This window comes from Ahaetulla prasina, chromosome 1, assembly GCF_028640845.1.
Source record: "Ahaetulla prasina isolate Xishuangbanna chromosome 1, ASM2864084v1, whole genome shotgun sequence".
Lineage (NCBI taxonomy): Eukaryota > Metazoa > Chordata > Lepidosauria > Squamata > Colubridae > Ahaetulla > Ahaetulla prasina.
Window position 1 is genome coordinate 58,120,084 of NC_080539.1, and position 19,122 is coordinate 58,139,205.

General features: G+C 36.9%; 2 protein-coding genes across 4 annotated transcripts in view; one reads left to right on the forward strand and one right to left on the reverse strand.

Moving 5' to 3' along the window:
• The window catches only part of KCTD3 (potassium channel tetramerization domain containing 3), a 33,690-nt gene extending 26,384 nt beyond the window's left edge, over nt 1–7,306 (forward strand). For all 3 annotated transcript variants that reach the window (XM_058165408.1, XM_058165407.1, XM_058165409.1), the window contains 4 exons: nt 624–720; nt 4,839–5,023; nt 5,594–5,732; nt 6,075–7,306. In XM_058165408.1, the coding sequence (XP_058021391.1) occupies nt 624–720; nt 4,839–5,023; nt 5,594–5,732; nt 6,075–6,642 (989 nt within the window). In that variant the 3' untranslated portion in view covers nt 6,643–7,306. The remainder of the gene's footprint in view (nt 1–623; nt 721–4,838; nt 5,024–5,593; nt 5,733–6,074) is intronic.
• A 270-nt stretch (nt 7,307–7,576) lies between these two features.
• USH2A (usherin) overlaps nt 7,577–19,122 on the reverse strand; it is a 587,033-nt gene continuing 575,487 nt past the window's right edge. Inside the window, exons 69-71 of the mRNA XM_058169610.1 lie at nt 17,852–18,096; nt 13,035–13,259; nt 7,577–10,681 (exon numbers count right to left, since the gene is read on the reverse strand). Of these exons, the coding sequence (XP_058025593.1) occupies nt 10,592–10,681; nt 13,035–13,259; nt 17,852–18,096 (560 nt within the window). The 3' untranslated portion in view covers nt 7,577–10,591. The remainder of the gene's footprint in view (nt 10,682–13,034; nt 13,260–17,851; nt 18,097–19,122) is intronic.

Genomic DNA, 19,122 nt, shown 5'->3' on the forward strand with positions numbered 1-19,122 from the left:
ATCTTCACCTGCCTGCAGATTCTACTGTTGGGATGTGGACAATCCTGTTCTCTAAAGGTTACTGAAATCCTGTCTTCCTACTAGTTCTTCATGCTCCGTATGCAAAGAAAGAGTAGGCACATATGGATATTAAACCTGGATCTTTTGTGCATGCTTATTTCCTTCAACTCAGCTATACTGAATTGGCAAACATTCATATAAGGCTTCTGAGAAAGACGCCAAATTGTCCATGTAGGACAAATATTAAATCAGGCCAGTATAAAGAGAGGGGAGGTGTATATTTGTTACAAAGAAGCATAACAATGTAAAATATTAGACAAATGTAGGAATTATAAAAGATACACAATTTTTTAAAACAACTGTATACACATTATAAAAAGTACAAACCTGAAAATCTAAAATGGAGAAATGGGAGTGTTAGATGGATGTAGAGAAGCATAAAAAGTTAGTACGTGGAAGACAATATCAAAACTATAATTTACACTTTGGGGTAGTTGAGAACTTTTGCAGGAGTGATAATCTTAGAACTTATGCACAGAACTCTATGGTTCTTTATTTAATATTTCATGTAACTCTTGTATACAGCTGAACATCAGTGCTTTTTATTTGGTCTCCTCTTCCAGGTCCATTTGGTGAGCGTGATGATCAACAGGTATTTATCCAAAAAGTTGTTCCCATCACCAACAAACTTTTTGTGAGACTCTCTTCTACTGGAAAAAGGTAAGCGATGCAATTACAATGCTACTAATTAATTAGAGGAACTAGGTTATTGTTTTTTAATTCTCTGAATTAAAGGAGAGTATTTTGATATTTTGTTTTTAGCTTTCACATTTTAATAGAGCTTTAATTATATCTTTTATTTTAGTGCTCTCTTCTGTTCCTTCCATAGGTTAGTCTGTATTGCTAACTTTATTAAAAAATATAATGAGTTGCCTGGCCATTTCAAAGTAAACAAAATCCAGAGTTATGGAAAGAGCAGCTGAAGTAAATTTTGAAAACTTGGGTATTATTTAAAGAGAGTAGTATCGCTAATATAACCATGGCAGCCAGTTTAGCACTAAGCCATTTCCCCACTCCAGGCTAGAAATCTGTGAGATGCAAAGCAGCCCATCTTTTCTTAATGGTTAATCTTGTAATGAGTAAAACTCTTTAATAGAAGGAATCTACTTTGTATCTACATTCATGTCAAAAAATCATAAGCAAACATTGGAGAAATTAATCAGGAGTGCATTTTCCAAACATCTAGATTATCCTTTTGACAACTTGTGAGTTTTAAAGCAAATAACAGTGGATAGTTATAATATGGCTAGAAGCTTCATTATCATTTGAATAATATTACATTGGAATATTATGAAATAATATACGACAAATCACCATGATTTAATGTTCTAGGCAGGCTTAGAAAGAAAATGGGATAGAGTTATTAAAATTAATGTTATATTAGGGTAAATTTGAATGTAGTAATTCAAAGCCTGTTAAACTTTGACCTCTTTATTTTCTCATTTTCTTTGATTACTATGGAATAGTCTAATCAACACATGTCTTCTACGTTAATTAAGCCTGTGTTCCTATATACCTCATTTTACCCTGGAAATAATTGTATTGGCTATTTGTTCCCATGGTAGCAATTTGCAGTATGTGCAATCAATTGTTATACACCTTTTTTTTTTAACACCTTTTGTTTTGAACTACTGTGGATCCATCTGTTTTGGAATAAAAAAAATAACTCTTAATTAAGCCGCCATGGCAATAGGCCTCTTCATACATGTGTAAATAGAAAGTTAGACTTGATGAAAAGCATACTATTTCCTGCCCTCTGTAAGAGATGAATCTCCTTAGCCACAAATTTTGATTTCAGCTTTTAAAAGCTCCCTTTGACAGTGACCATGCAATTGGGCAACAACCACACAAAAGCAAAGCTAGTCAAAGCAAAAAGAAGCTTGTCTTCCTCAGGTAAATGCAGCTTCTCTGTTCTCTGTCCCCAAAGACTGGCAGCAATTGCAGTATTCTGCCATTGAAGCAAGTTAGTTGAAGCATGCTAGCCAATTCCAGAAAGCTGAACCAGTAAAAAGACAAACCCCACCCCCCATAAATACTTGTTAAATAGTGGATCCCAAGACCATGGGTGTTGCAGTTCCTTGCAGGAAGTGAACCCTAAACTCCAAAACACTACTGAGTTTTTTTTTTAATCAAACTAAGTTCTGCTGTCTCCAAAAGCAGTAATATCAATTTTTTTTTATAAAAAGTATTTTATTTTTATTTCTTATACACATGTTGTAAATGTACATTCTCTTGTCCATAATTAATCATACAGATACATATTTTTTCTGAAAAAAGCATAAAAATAAGACCTTTTAATTACATTTGGGGTTGCTCTTCTACCCTTTCTTTCCCCTCCTTTCACAACAAACCTTCTTTAAACTCCAAAACACTATTGAGTTTTTTTATAAAGCTAAGTTCTGTTGCCTCCAAAAGTAGTAATATCAATTATTTTTATTATGTGGCTTGTCTTATGCGAAGCAAGAAGCTAACCAAGTGACTAATAAGTTTGTAACACTTTAATGCAAAACTTTAAGGGCCTAAAATTAGTGTGTTATCCCCTTTCCTTTGGCTAAGAAGGGTTAGTTACCTTTAAAAAAAGATATATTAATCTAAAACTTGGGAAATACCAAGATAGCAAAGCAAGAGTCCTACTAAATATTTGCTCTATCTGATGAAATCCTCTCTGACAGGCAAGGTCCTGTTACCATAATATTCTACCCAGTGAGATGTTGTAAGAACAGTCTACCTCACAGAACCTGAAAAGTGTCAGCTAAAATAGAGCCTATGCGAAGACTGCAAGGTTAACATGAGATCCAGTATGAGAACCAATATTGCAGAAGACAATAAATATCCCTTTCAATTAAAATTAATGAGATATTAACAGGAAAATGCCCTTATTTCACTATGTGACATCGTTTTTAAGGGATCGTTGGCCTTCCTGAGTCTTTTTGTTAGCACGATTTTTCGTTAGCTATTCTAGCATCTCAGGAGGGCCATGAAGTAGTAGCTTTGAATCTCAAAGTGGTTGTGTTTGCTTCACATCAAAGGGATTGCATACTCTTAATACAATGCCCATTTAAGAGTCTGGCCAAATTAGAAATCATTCCTGATGACAGGACAATGCATCATACTTAAGCCACCCCTAAATATTGATCATGATTCATCATACCTGCTAGGATGGTTGGATAACTAACACTGTTCCAGTACTTAGCAATAATGTGTTGGCATCAGAAATGTACTGAAAAGCTGGTGATAACTACAGAATAGCCTGTAGACACTGAGTAGTTTCTGAGTGCTTATTGAAATTCCAGCGAAATGCATGTGCGTTTTAGAAAGAATAAAAACACTTCCAGTAAATTTGAATGAAAATATTTTTTTTTACTTACTGAGGTTGTTTAAAAAGAAAATGATCTCACCTATGCAAGTAATGTATTTTCCCAGTAACTTGCAAATTCAAAACTGTGATACTTACATTAAATATCTATTTTATTAAAATATTAATAACTTCAGAATGCTTATGCCTAACTGTCAGTTATAAGAAATTTGACATTGAAGTAAATATTAGATTGAGTATATTAGATTGAGCAGGGTTTCCCCAAATCCCAGTCCACGGCACAGTGTTGGGCTGTAGCCCATTCGGAACTGGGCTGTGGAAGTGGTGGGCAAGCACAAGCAGATGCACCCCAAGCTGCATTTGTGAAAGTGGTACACACAATCATGAAACCATCCCCTCTGTCTCCCTCCTCACCCCGCCGCTATTGCCAGTCCACAGAGCTGGAAAGATTACAGGAGTAATCTGTAATCTGTAATGAAGGAGTACAGTACAAAGGGGCATCTTGGGCTAAAGCTACTTTAGCCCAGATCCTTTTCATTTGTATATACCATGTTTCCCCAAAAATAAGACTGGGTCTTATAGTAAGTTTTGCTCCAAAAGACGCATTAAGGCTTATTTTCCAGTTAGGTCTTATTTTTGGGGAAATATGGTACTAAATGTGTTCATCTGGCTGATGAGCTTAATAACGGGTTTATTTTTGTGGTATAACTTAATAACTGGGGCTTCTATTACAAACACCCTGAAAAATCATGCTAGGGCTTATTTTCCAGTAAGGTCTTATTTTTGGGGAAACATGGTAGCTCAGACAGATCTATTAAGCAAATGCCTTATAAGCCTTGATATGTGTAAGTTAATTTTGTGAAATGCTATGCCATGCTAAACTGTCAATAATGTTTTCCTTTTTCCCTATCTTAATCTGTAATGGAATTGGTCTTTATTTAAAGGAAAGACATTTTTTGCCTCAGAGAATGTTGTAAAGACAAATAGTATGAGTTTAAGATTCCAGAAGAAAAATTTCAAAGGCAGTTTGATGATACACTTTGAAAATGCTTAGTTGTGTCAAATAAACTGTTAACCTTGTGGCTTAATAAATACACAGATATACAGAAGAATATAGAATAGCCATTTGAGAATGTTTCCCTTTCATAGTTGACCCAGGGATAATTCAGGGGTTCTCTAGTTTGAACAACGATCGCTAATCTTTGGAAAACAGGAAAGATTCTTATACAAACATTAAGTAGAATCTGTGGCAGATTTTTTTGCATTTTGAGATTCTAGTGCACAAGTGATTGTGGCCTTATTTTCAGGTGAATAGGTACATATAATTACAATTTATGGACACAGTACTAATTTGTAAGTGTTAATTTGAAGGTGTATATCTGTTTGAGACTATATATGACACGGCCCATTGTTTCAGCAAATTGGTAGTTGATATGCTACAGTCCTTTTTCCTCTCCACTAGGATATGTGAAATTCAGGCAGTTGACTGTACTACAATTTCCTCCTTTACTGTGCGTGAATGTGAGGGATCCAGCAGAATGGGTTCAAGGCCACGGCGTTACCTCTTCACAGGGCACGTTAATGGCAGTATTCAGATGTGGGACCTAACTACAGCAATGGATATGGTTAATAAAAGTGAAGAAAAAGGTTAGTTGTCTTGAATGCAACAGTTTTCAATAGAGCTTGAATTGATCCCAGATTTCTATTACCTAATTTTTTTTTGGTGGGGGGGGGAGTGGTGGTTGTGTCTTTCTTCCATATTTTTATTATTTTGTTTTGACACTTTGTACATTATTCTTAAACTGCAAATATAAAGGAGAATATCATATTGCAAACTGTTTTTGAATTAGATGATTATTTGATCTCTACCTACTTACCTATCATCCATCCATTATCTATCTATCTATCTATCTATCTATCTATCTATCTATCTATCTATCTATCTATCTATCTATCTATCTATCTATCTATCTATCTATCTATCTATCTATCTATCTATCTATCTATCTATCTATCTATCTATCTATCTCTATCATCTATCTATCATCTATCTATCTTATGTAACCGTTCATCACACAGGCAAGTGACTGGGTGGCATAAAACAGTTATGCTACCAAGACAGTATACTAAATTCTTTAGTGCATATTAGGTACAAATGCTAAGTAAATTTGTTGTGGTTTCTTAATGTATATATGAATCTGTCTTCTGTCTCGCAAGATGTGGGTGGTCCTACTGAAGAAGAATTGCTTAAACTTCTGGACCAGTGTGATCTAAGCACCTCTCGCTGTGCAACCCCCAATATCAGTCCAGCAACTTCAGTAGTCCAGCAAAGCCGACTGCGTGAATCAGGCTCTAGGTAAGTTTTACAAATTATGTTTGCATATATGTGGATGGAAAGATTTTAAGCTAAATATTTCCTTGTATAAGACTTCATTTTATCATGCTGTTTACTTAAAAGTTAATACTCTAATATTTTGGAAACTGTGCAGAATAGATACCGTATAAAGAATTCCTAGTGTGTTCCTGCGTGAATTATGTAATATGCTTTTCCATATAGTAGTGATCCCAACCAATAATGAATAATTTATGATTTTTGCATGAAAATAAAAACAATCCAACTTTCTAGTTAGTAAATTTTGTTCAATTTGACATGCTCAATTTATTAATTTAATTACTTAAAAAATTTAAATGTTTTCAGCCTCCAGTTACAGCACCGGGAAACAATCCACGAAACTGCTACATATGGCTCCATACGGCCATATAGGGAGAGCCCCTTATTAGCCAGAGCCCGTCGGACAGAAAGTTTTCACAGCTACAGGGAAATTCAGCCTTTTAATTTAAGTAAAACCATGGTAGACAAAGCTGTTCCTCAGAATGGCAGCTGGAGTCCTGTACAGGCAGAAGGGAAAAGAATTGGTGAAAACATAACTGACAAAAAAGCTTCAGCCTTAGCACTTGAGATAAGAATGGCCAGAGTGCCAGATGGAGGAACTGAACTTCAGAAAGTGTCTGAAAGCATATTAGAATTGAAAAAAAGAGTAAATGATGAAGACAATGAAACCAAAGCAGACTGCAAAAGGAAGAGTGGAGTTGAAGGAGGTGGTTTCCTTGGAAGAAAGAAAGGACCACATCTTGTGGTATCTTCACCAAACATTGTAGAAGGAAGTTCTGAAGTATTTGGTACAGCTTCCCCATCTCCTACAAAGACAACAGTTTCTCCACGGCATAAGAAAAGTGACTCATCTTGCCAGGATTATACCTTATGAAAATACTTTGTGAAAATAAAAGACGTCTATATCCCACATGTATATTGAATGTTTCTCACTAAACAGGATGAATTTTACATTTATCTATCTAAATTTGTATCTTTCTAATTGAAGATGAGTTTGAGATAGAATCAGGCAGGATAAGGAAACACATACTAGACAAATCAGCCTTCCAATCCTGGTGTTTCTCTCGATAAGTTGGGCTTGAACTTCCATAATTCTGTTGAGTAGGCTGGCTCAATTATAGGGAATTACGGGAGTTGAAACTAATTTCTCTGGAAGGTCACCAGATGGAGAAAGCTGCTAAAAAAATCTGGCTTCATAGCACAATCAATGGAAGCATTTTTGAACTATTCAAAATTGGTGTTAACTTTCTAGAACTGTCTATGTGAAGTCCAGTTCTGGTACAGACGTTTTCAAGCTTTGTTTAATTCAGGCTGGCATGCACTACCATTTTTGTTGTAAAGTAACTGTTTCCTAATCTTGGTTACAAACATGCTACGTATTTAAAGTTTTATGATCTAGTTATAGAGCAATTCATATTTTCAGTGTGGTTTCCATGTTGAAAACAATAATGGGAAGAATTAGGGTGCTTTATTTTATGTCTTGCTTTTTCTGCTGTGCCACCAGTTTTTATTAGTATTAATAAACTTTGTATATCATCTCACGCTTCAACGTGTTGACTTAACCAAGTTGAAATTCTAAATGTCTTGTTACAGCTATTATAAAAGATTACTTTGCAGATATTTATCAAATATTAAAATATAAAGAATTAAAACATTCCTTTTAATTACAATAGCATCAGTGGATTAATTCTAGAAAGCGGGACTACACCTTCCTATCAAGCCATTAGTAGTTGCTCTCATAAGTGGTTTCTTGCATTTTATGAAGCTTCATGTATTTTCAAGGGGAGCCTGATATTATGAGATGTTGCATAAATTACTTCTACAAAATTTCTGTGTGGTCTGGTTTAGTCAACAATCAGTAAGACAGAAAAAAACCCCAAAGCATGCTATCATCTTCCACAGGAAAGGAGAACTCGAGTCACTTTCTTAATAACATATACTAATCTTTACAAAAATTAACTGCAAGATTGGTTTCAAATTACCTAGTTATAGACCAAAAGTTCATAGAGAATTTCACTCCTTATACCACTGTATAGAATTAAGCAATCTATTTAGGTCTGCACAGTTGAAAAAACTGGAATTTGTAGACTTAAGCATCCCAATATTTCCAGGAGCAATACCTGAGAGTGTCTTGAAAGTGTCTTTTAATCCTTTGGCAAAGGCACAAGCAGTCTTGAGATTTCTTCTTGCTTTTTCTTTGCCCTTCAGTCCAGTCAAACTACATTATTTTACAGATTTCCTAGAGACCCTTAATGATACGGCCTTGAATGTCCTCAGTTGCATACGCTAAGGTTGGAAGGAAACCAGGATTCTACTGAGTCTTGCACAAGTGCAGTATAGGCCTCTTTGTGATGTTTTATTGCACGCTTTCTGAAATCATATTTTTAAATACGGTAGATAATAATTCCCTTTCTTGCAACATGAAAAAGAGGGCAAGAATTGAAAGATGATATCCTAAAGCCAGATTTATATTTGATCCTTCAATATTCTTTGTTGAGTACTTAGACATAGATTTTATATCAATGCAACAGCACTACCATAGAATAAAATATACAAAACTATAAGCCTGCCCTGTTATAAGCTATAAATCTGATAATAGAGACACTGCAGGGGCTATTCAGTTATATTTGAGCCCCCTCCCTGCCAAAATAAACAAAATAAGCATGGAAACTTTTGAATGCTTGTTTTTTTTAAAAAAATTATCTTCCATAGAACGTGTGATGGGTGGGTAGTGAGAGTTGCAGCTGCCACTCTCTCCAAATGACTTCACAATTAAGAATAAAAACCCATCACTTTAATGTGAATTATACAATGCATAATAAGGATTTAAAATTTCCTGACATTTTAAATTCTACTGTGTGACTACTGTTGGTTTATCTTAAAATGAACACTTGTCATTTGAATTTTATATGTTCTACCGTACTGTTTACCTTCTTGCTTGATTACACTTGGCTTATACCAAAACAGCTTTCATAATTTTTTTTGAAAATAGTTAAATAGTTGTTTCTTTGACAACTGAACAGGACATCAGGATTGAGTCACCTTGTTTAGTCAAAGGTAAGTGATTTTATGCTTCAGATACTTTATATGTTCCTAAAGATGCAAGTTATTTTTTTATGAAACAGAAAAAGTAAGGCTACTGTGCACTAATGTTTATTCACAACCATGTGCTTACAACATTGGGCTATCTATTGTAAAACAAATAATGCAAACGATCAGTATAAAGGAGACACAATGAAACAAATGAAAATCATTTTTTAATTTGAGACAATATCCTGCGGCTTGACAATATATTACATTTCTGATTGCGAAGGATTAGTTTTGATATGAATTATTAAAAATAATAATGATGCACTCAGTTGAAATTCTGTACAGGTAGTTCTCAACTTACGACCACAATTGAGCCCAAAGTTTATGTTGTTAAGTGAGAATTTTTTAAAGTAAGTTTTGCCCCATTTTATGTCTTTTCTTGCCCCATTTGTTAAGTGCATCCCTGCAGTTGTTAAATTAGTGACATGGTCATTAAGTGAATCTGGCTTCCCCAAGGATTTTGCTTGTCGGAAGGTTGCAAGAAGTGATCACAACCCAGAGACGCTGCAGCCATCCATAGGAGTCAGTTTCCAAGTGTCTGAATTTGGATCACATGACCTTGAGGATGCTGCAACGGTTGTAAGTGTGAAAAACGGACATAAATCCCTTTTTTTCAGTGTCATTGAAACTGTACGGTCACTAAACCAACTGTTGTAAGTTGAGGACTACCTGTATTAACAGCCTGACAGGTATATCTTATACTGCACAGAATTGTCTCTGGTGGTCTTAGAACAGAAAGATCGTTATATTCTGAGCACTTGCAGAAATCTTATTCCTCACAACTCTGGTTTTTATAGTCCGGAGTGCTGTTAATTCAAATCTTTCAACCTTTTTTCTATTAGGGCACCAAAGCTTTACAGTGGCTTTGTCTTCTGAAGTACATACTTGCCACCACAGTGGTCTGCTTCTGAACTTCCCAGGCTTGAAATGTTAATATCTTTGCCACAGAAGCAGAACTATATAAGTGCCATGGCCAATATAGATATGCCATGATTTTTATTACAAAGTATAGCATTTGACATTGGATCATGTGAGCATCAGAAATAGCAGAACAATAAAGAATATCGGCTACAGCCAGCAGAAAAACATATTCAGTTAAGCTAATTACTGACAAAGTAAATATTTTCCCACACAAGCATATTTTACTGTATAAGCATGAAAAAGTCAATTAGAATAGATATACATTTAAAATTTTGGTTACTTTCCCCCATCTATAATTAATAAATTATTTGAAAGATTTCACTGTATGGCCAAAGGAAACTAATTGAAGCATAGTATCATAATAAAGTATAATTAAGCATTTCTTCTCTGTACTCTTGTCTTCACATGATTGTTGATTATCTTAATTTCTCATTAATTAAAGGTTTTCAGTAATTAATTTTTGTGAAGAGTTCCCTAATTTCCTGCCTATGCTAAATTTGTGTGTATGACCATTTCACCATTTATCCAATCAGTTCCTGCAATGAGCTGAATAAAGGTTTGTCTAGCACTATTTATTTGCCAAAAAATGCATTAAAAAAATTAATAATATATAGCTCTCAAATAAATACATTTGCTCTAGACAATGTATTACTATAAAAGAAGCTTCTAATAGCTTTCACATACTTACAGTACAAGATGTAATTCATAAACACTAGAAAAATTTCAGGAACAGCATTACTTCATAATGACTATGAAGAGAAATATTCAAGGCTTTCCCTGTTATCTATTCTGTGGCAATAGTACTAAATAACTTACAAGGGTGTATCAGTAAATGTTGTATGTGGTTTGGTGACAGTACTGAAGCTTTTGATAGTGCTCACAAGATCTTCATCATCCATACACTAAAATAAAGCGATTTTAAGAAGATAAGCGTTACAAAATAAAGTCATTGAGATCTCATTCAGGCTTTTTTTAAAATCAACAAAAGTTTTTATTGTTGGTTAATCCTATAATTTACTTAAGTAAAAGACCATCCTGACTCTGTGAAATTCACTGTTTGCCCCTCCTCTAAATATCAAAAATGTCAAAAAATATGCAAACACTGAATTTTTTTAAATTTGCATTTATATCCCGCCCTTCTCCGAAGTCTCAGGGCGGCTTACACTATGTTAGCAATAGTCTTCATCCTATTTGTATATTTATATACAAAATCAACTTATTGCCCCCAACAATCTGGGTCCTCATTTTACCTACCTTATAAAGGATGGAAGGCTGAGTCAACCTTGGGCCTGGTGGGACTAGAACCTGCAGTAATTGCAAGCAGCTGTGTTAATAACAGACAGACTTAGTCTGCTGAGCCACCAGAGGCCCCTTCTTCATAATAATAATACTTAATAATACATAATCATAATACTTCATAAGATTGTTGTTGTTACTGTTGGGAAAATAGAAAGAGGGAACATCAAATACACCTTTTTGAGTTGTAAAAAAAAGCACAGACAGGATAAACATCAAATGAACAAATATATAGTTTGTCCAGCTGAGCATTGTGCAGTACATAAGACTACTTGCATGTCAGTGTCTACTTGTCTAAAGGATGGAAGGCTGAGTCAACCTTGGGCCTGGTGGGACTAGAACCTGCAGTAATTGCAGGCAGCTGTGTTAATAACAGACTGTCTTACCAGTCTGAGCCACAGAATGCAGTTGTTGTTGTTGAATATGCAAACACTGAATACAGTTGTTGTTATTATTATTATATTTACACAAAATGACAGTATACACAGCAAACGAGATAACTATGCTGGATTTCGTATCACATCACTAGTCAAACAATTCCCAAGCGTTTAGCACTGCATGATGTATCGGCGGATTATGCAAGCAGATCCCAGTAAGGTGGCCTTCTGCAGCTGACCAATGGTGATATTGTCAGCGCCAATTGCTTTTAAGTGCTTGCCTAGGTCTTTAGGTACCCAGTGGGCGGTAGTGTAAACTACCAGCAGGTCCAACCATGCCAGAGAGGTTCAGGCCGAGGAGCAGAACTGAGTGCACCCAACAACCCATGCAATGATTCATGGTGAAACACAACCGAACGAAGCCTATACCAGCTCGGTCGTCGCCCGGGTTAACAAGAACCGTGTTGGATGTTGGGGAACCTGGGCATCCGTTGACAAGTGGGCTACAGGCCATAGGTTCCATAGCTCAGCAACCAGGGCATGGACTTGTAGAGCTACTGGAAGCAGAACAATCTCAGAAGTGGCAGAGATACACCATGTCAGAGAACCGCAATTATTATTATTATTATTATTATTATTATTATTATTATTATTATTATTATTATTATTATTATTATTATTATTATTATTATTATTATTATTAGACTTTTAATGACCCCATAATCCCTTGCATCGGGGTGGGGAACTGAATGGAACTGTTTACTGGCTGGATGCCCTTCTTGTCACCAATGCAGAATTCACAGCAGATATTTACTCACTGTGCCCAGAGAGAGAAATATCTGCTGCTACCTAGGATCGAACTCACAGCCTCCTGACTATGAGGCAAGAGCTCCACCTCTAGGCCACTGCACCACTCTGAATGCAACTATGAGCTCTTAAAATCAAAGATGGTTATTAAATTTGCTTTCCCCAAATTTGCACTCTCTTTGTAGTTGCCATTTGGGACTTTACATCCCTGGCTGAGAAAACCACCATATAGGATAGGGGATAACATTTATCACAGGCAAGGTTGTGGGTGAAGTTCCAAAGCCTAATAGGTTTTGCAGACAAAACAGTTAAAATTAAATCGATTTAACATATATGCTTATCATATGATTTTATATAGTATTAGGGTAACATTGCTTCACTCTCAAGGACATTTTATTTATTTTAAAGATTTTTACATCCATCTTAGAGGACAACTCAACATGGATTGCTAAATGTTTTTATGTTGCATATTTTATTAGTAGGAGAAGAAACATTTTTTCCCACAGATTGATTTTCTAAGCCTATTATGGACTGCAGCTTGCACAGTTTCTGGTCGCTGATTGTGCTTGCCTACCTTAAGGTAGTAAAGTTCAGAATATCTGGAAAGCACTGGATAACTTAGCACATTCGCACAATTAATATTAATACCCACAAAGGCCATTGGTCTCGTTTTACCATTTGGTTACTCAGCATGATTGACATTTGTTACAAAGATTGTGCGATTATGGTATGTCAGTATTCGAAGCTAATCAGTACTCTTTGTAAATTGACTTACCAAATTGCTGTCATGGCCATGAATAATGGCATCCCAAACAGTGTCTTCTACCGAGGACTTTTTCTCAGATGGTTCAATAAGCTGACTGACACTTCGATGCAGGGAATCTTGGGAAAACCTATCCTCTATCTGGCTTTGGCTTGGCCCCTGAAGGACAGAAATGTTTCTACTGCTGTGCATACTCAAAGGCGATGCTGGTCCTGGAATTTTTGTATCTGACAATCCCTAGCAATAGAAGCAAACAAACAATTGGTTTTTTAACTTTTAAAAACCAAGGTATCCTCATATTGCACCTTCCCCTAAGGACTCTTCCTTATTGTAGGCAAGGGGTGTCAAACTCAATTTCATCGTGGGGCGCATCAGGGTTGCATTTGACTTCAGGGGCTGGGGTGTGCGTGGGCAGGGTGGCCATGGCCAGCTTAATGTCACTCGTGTCAGAGACGTCTGTAGTGGCCCGAGTGCTCTGCCAGTGAAAAAGGGGGCCTGAGCTCCATTTTCGGCTGTGGGGGACTTCTGCCGCCCTCTGGCAGCGAAAATGGAGCTTGGAGGGCCATGTGCAGCCCTCCCAAGCTCTGTTTTCAGCCGTGATGGCTTCCTGCCGCTCTCTGCCAGTGAAAATGGAGTTCAGGGGTATGCTCCATTTTTGCTGGCAGAGTGCGGCAGGAGGCTGTCACAGCTGTTTTATATGGCAGAGCACTGTGGGCCAGTCCTCCGCTGTTTCTAGGGCAGCCCTGCAGGCCAGATCTAAGCACCCCATGGGTCAGATCTGGCCCCTGGGCCTTGAGTTTGACACCCTTGTTGTAGACCATTCTTAACTGATGACAGTATAGGTAGGCTATATTCAAGCAGAGTTTAAAAATGCAGTTATGTACATCAATTATCCCTTCAGCTATTGTTCCCCAAAGGAACCGCAGTCTTCTGCAGTGTAGCTTCACAAATTTGATTTCAGCATGCAAGACACACATATCGTCGCACAACCCTCTTGGCCTGCAACACTGACAAGTTTAACTATCTGCTCACAGAAATACCAATGCTTTGTGCTTTAAGAGTTATATTATGAAGGCTGGCACATCAGCTTAATTTTCAGCGGTCAAAGGTAAGTAGACTTGATCGCATTGCTCATTTATTACAGAACATAAAACCGAAGACTCTTCATTTGCCCAGCTACTTCTTCCTCCCGCGGCCAAAATTATACTCAAAATCATATCAACCTAATTTCAGGTCCAAAATGCCACGCAGCAAGAAATGAAGCCCCACACAAGGTGTTATCATGCCAAAAATTCAAGACTCTCAATGTTTGCAAACTTGCTCCACTCAATAGAGTTCACTACCTCCAAGTGCATTGTGTAGCTTTTGAGTGTGACGCTACAGGAGGACTCCGACGTATCAGCCACCCTCTCAAACTGAGATATAAAAGGGAAGAAAAATGTTACTTGTTTAATCATTCAGGCGCTAAAACAAATTTTCTCTTGTAGGTTAGGCATCAACAAAGGCTTATACTGAGTAATCCAGAAGGTCAGTGAGAAGGAGGCTCATAAAATTCCAATATCTTCACATAAAGTGATTCTGATCTGCAGTGTCTTATTGCTCCATTATGCAGTCTCCCCCCCCTATACCCAGCTACCCAGCCACCCCCAAAATAAGACGTAAATGAAAGGAAAGCTGTTAGCAGTAAAGGCTTATGGTGACTGAAAGCCAATTTGTTTTCACCGACAAATTTGCCTAGCATTTGTATGGGACTGCAGTGGTCGTGTTCCGAATTCAACGCAATAATTGAGTTAGATGTAAAAGCAGCACTGACAATTATCAGCACTATATGCTGTGTGACCTTGAAAAGGATAATAAAACTGAGCTACTCTTTCAATCTAATGGGGAGGGGGCACAGAGAGCAAGAGCAAGAAAGACTTCCTGGCAGTTAGAAAGGTATGTTTCTCAAATGTTTATGCAGACATATGCATTGCAAAGGCTTACCTTATCGGAGCTCGGTGATACTTGTGAAGATGAGATAACAGGGACTTGTAAAGAAGTAGCTATAGGAGGCTGGTGTTGCGAATTATCAGGGAAAGAGGGAAACATCATAGGTACAGGAAATGAAGGGGGGAAAGTGAAGGCAGGTAGAGAAAGTGTGAAGTTAGAAGGCAGAACAAAAAGAGCACTTCAGATCTTCTAAAGCAGAAGACAAAACAACCACCACCACCACACCAGAAAAGCTGAGGGAATGAGAAAGTGAAGCATTTTCGAAATATAAATGTTCCCCAATTATTGACTGCCTTAGAGAAGAAATTAGATAGTGGATTATGCTGAAACTATATAACAATTTTTGACAAATAGGTTTGTCTTAGATGTACATCCACAAATGTCTATATCTAGCATATGTTGGCATATAGTGATGGCCACATGATCATGGAAATGTGTTCGGACAATGCTGGCTTCCTTTGCTAAGAAATGAAGATGAACATCGCCCACTAGAGTCAGAAACAACTGGAAAGGGGAAATGTTAACCTTTACCTTTATATACAAGAGTGGCTAAGTTTTGGGGGGAAATGTAGCTGGAAGGGAGCACCAGTGGACAGATACAATAGAAGTAGACGCTTTGTACAAACACAGTCCAAGAGAGTCTCTTCTGATATGGCCAAAACCTACTGGATAGCATCTGTGCACACAGGTTAAAATGGAGTTTTATGTTACACTGTCATTAGTGACAAATAGTATTTTGTTGCTGGTTTTTACAAAATTGGAGGAAGGGAGCATAAGGACTGAGATTAAAACCATAGATGTTTGAGACAACCTTCTGATTCTGTCCTTCCCCTGTAATATAGATCAGCAATAGTTAAATATCTGAGTTAGAGAAACTTCTGCTTCTTGCTTGGTTAAAGTTTATTAGAGCATTACCAGTCCAGTACAAAGAGATTTTTTTTTAAAAAAAACTTTTGTGTTTAATTGAGTATAGCTTGAGGGTTCCAAAATAATTATGCCTGAGGAACTGAAATGCTACATTACAAATAACCTGCTCTCATTATTACGCTCCCAAAGGCCCATGATTTTATCATCATCATCCAGAATATCATCCAATTTCTTAAGGGCTATAGATATTTTATTTTTAATGGTGGTTGTACTTTTAATTCAACTTGTCTTTTTAATAGCCTTAAGTGCTTTTTTTATGAAGAAAAGAGAGATAAAAATATTCTAATTAATAAACAAAAAGCACCCAAGTTTCTTCCTAAATTGTGTATTAATTTTCCTATCTCTTGAAGAGATCTTTGGAAAGTGAACCAGGGCTGTGTCCATAATGTGGCTGCCAATAAACACTTACCACTTGTTGAGCAAATACATTTTATGCATGAGGATGGAGAAGTTCTTCCTCTTCCACAGGAGTGGGTACCTTCATTGTCATAATATCTGTGGTTATAACTTTCTTGCTTAAAATCCTACTTTTCTTCACCTTGACTCTCAGCCTTGAAAGTGGGAACAGAAGACCTGAGATGTGATAGGGAAAACAGACTCTGGCTTATGTATGCCTCTGTAAAAGGTAAAGGTTTCTCCTTTCCAGATGTATCCGATTCTAGAGGGCAATGCTCATCTCTGTTTCTTAGCCGAGCAAGCCAGCATTGTCTGAAGACAATTTCCATCATCATGTGGTCAGCATGACTATATGCCAAAGCACATGGACCGCTGCTACCTTTCCACCAAAGTGGTACCTATTTATCTACTCTCATTTTCATGTTTTTGAACTGCTAGGTGGACAGGAACCGGGGCAAGAAGGGGAACTCACTCTATCGCATGGCGTTTGGGTCTCAAACCTGGACAGTCAGCTTTCCACCTGTCTTTAATCACTGAACCATTGCGCTTCCCCCTCCCCTTATGCCTCTTTACATTGGACATCTTATAGTGCTGTATGAAGATGTATTCTTTATGTATTACTTGTGACTTTTCACATACCTTTCAAAACAAACTCTACGTTTAGTGCTGCTGATATCTGGTTTCATTATATATGACAAGTGCTAAAGTTAATGAACAAAGAAGCCTGTTTCCAAAGCTCAGATTTTTTTTTAAGAAATCTCAGTAAAACTGTTCAAATAAATCCTAAACCAGCCTTTAAAATCACACCTGAGTCATCGTAGAAATATTACTGAAAACAGCAGGCCCAGGCTGCTTGGGACTACTCCTGGAATGCAAATATTTCTTTTAAGATATCCACTTGTACCTTAAATTTAGAAATGCTTGAGGAGTAGTCTTAACTGTCTACTGGCAAGCCCTAGATGTTTAAATAAAAATGATTGACTTGCTAACTCCTTAAAATGTTTTTAATATAGGTACAAGCTGTGAAAATAAAACATTTACCTGCACATTGCATTTTCTCACCTCATGTTTTAAGAGAAACACATAATTAAGTGGTGCCTTCTGGTGCATTATGGCAAAAGAGAGGGCAACACAGATCATCTATTTCTGGCAGCATAATACTTTAAGCATGTTTTTTTTTTAACCTGCTCAGCTGCTGGAATGAAGAGACTTTTAACTTGGACAGCCTTATTCTTTCTTTGCTAAATAAATAAATCACATATTTTTTCTGCTTTGCTGTAGAAGTGATATGTGGGAAATGATTCCATAGTCATAATGGGGTTTAAGAGCCACTGCTATATTAGCAGTGTAGCAGGGTATTTTAGATGTCTTTCAAATACAGATGTGATTTATATGGTGTTGGTTTTATGTGGTGTCTATGAGTGTATCCATGTTGGCCCACCAATCCCCCTTCAACTCTAGTATAGGGCACCTCTTCACAGGAAATCCATTGACAAAACATAGGCAGAGCACCATACCATGTGAGTTTCTCCTTGTGAATAGACATTCATTGGTGACATTCTCTTTTGAACGGAGACTAAAGGAGGCCTTTCCCTTGAATACAGCTGCTTGTTTATTTTCCTCTGCAGAATTAAAGACAGGAAAATTGCTAGGAGGATCAAGGCAAGGATCGCCATTAGTATCACAAACCACAACTCTGTGTAGAACATTGCTTGCTTTGTGTTGCCTTTGTTATTTTCTCCTGGAGTTGTCAAGACAGGACCTATGGAATCCAGAAAAAGAATTCGTGGTAAGCAAGGGATAAACAGAGGGAGGGAGGGGGAGGGGGGGCAGGAGGAAATTAAGATGTTTTTTCAGAAAGAAAATATGTGATTCAGTTGTTCTCTGTTAGTTTTGTAATTTGGGGGTACTTAATCACACCCTTCTCATTGTCAAGGTACTGCAGTACCTAAATATGTGAATGGTCAGTGATGAAAAGCACTTTTCATTTTGCAGACTCTGTTTTTAGTGTTGGCATTGCTGTTTTCAATGGGAACCAGCCTCTACACTGAGAAGAAGAGGTAGACTGTGTGTGTGTTGAAATTAAGGCAGATGTATCACCACAATCTTGCACAGCTGAAATTAGGTGGTGCGTTTATACTTTTAGGTTTAGGCATGTTTCAAAAAGCTTTCCTATGCTCATGCCAAAGAAATTAGAGTGACAATGCCCATTGCAGTTCTTATGATGGTATTAAAAAAATAAAAATAAAACGAGAATGTTTGGGAATGAATAAGTGGGGCAAGATTTAAAAAGGATTTCATTGTTCTTGTTTTTCAGCAAAGAATATGTATTTGCAAACATATCTGGATAAATGTCAGACAATTTGATCATGCAAGCCTGAAGCAATAGCTTGTGAATTTTGAAGGAATATATGTATCAGTGAATTGAATAATAGCATGGAAGCATGCCAAGGCAGTAAACCAGCTAAGCCACTCACTCACCAAATGAATGAATAAATGAATGCTAATCTGGCTTTTCCCTTTTCATTAATTGTCTCCTCTATTGTTTTCAGCTTAAGGTAATGTCTTGGCTGTGTGCAGACTTCATTCTTGCAGACAAGACAGCAACGATGTTAACGCATAAACATTTTTGTATTATAAATAACAGCTACCCAGAAGCACGAACAGAGATGTATCAAAAAGAGTTTGACACTCTCTCACTCTCTCTGTCAAACTTCTGCAAAGTTTGCTAGTTTCATTCAAATGGAAGTTTCTCTTCAAATGCAAATAAGCAGCCTTACATTGGTGA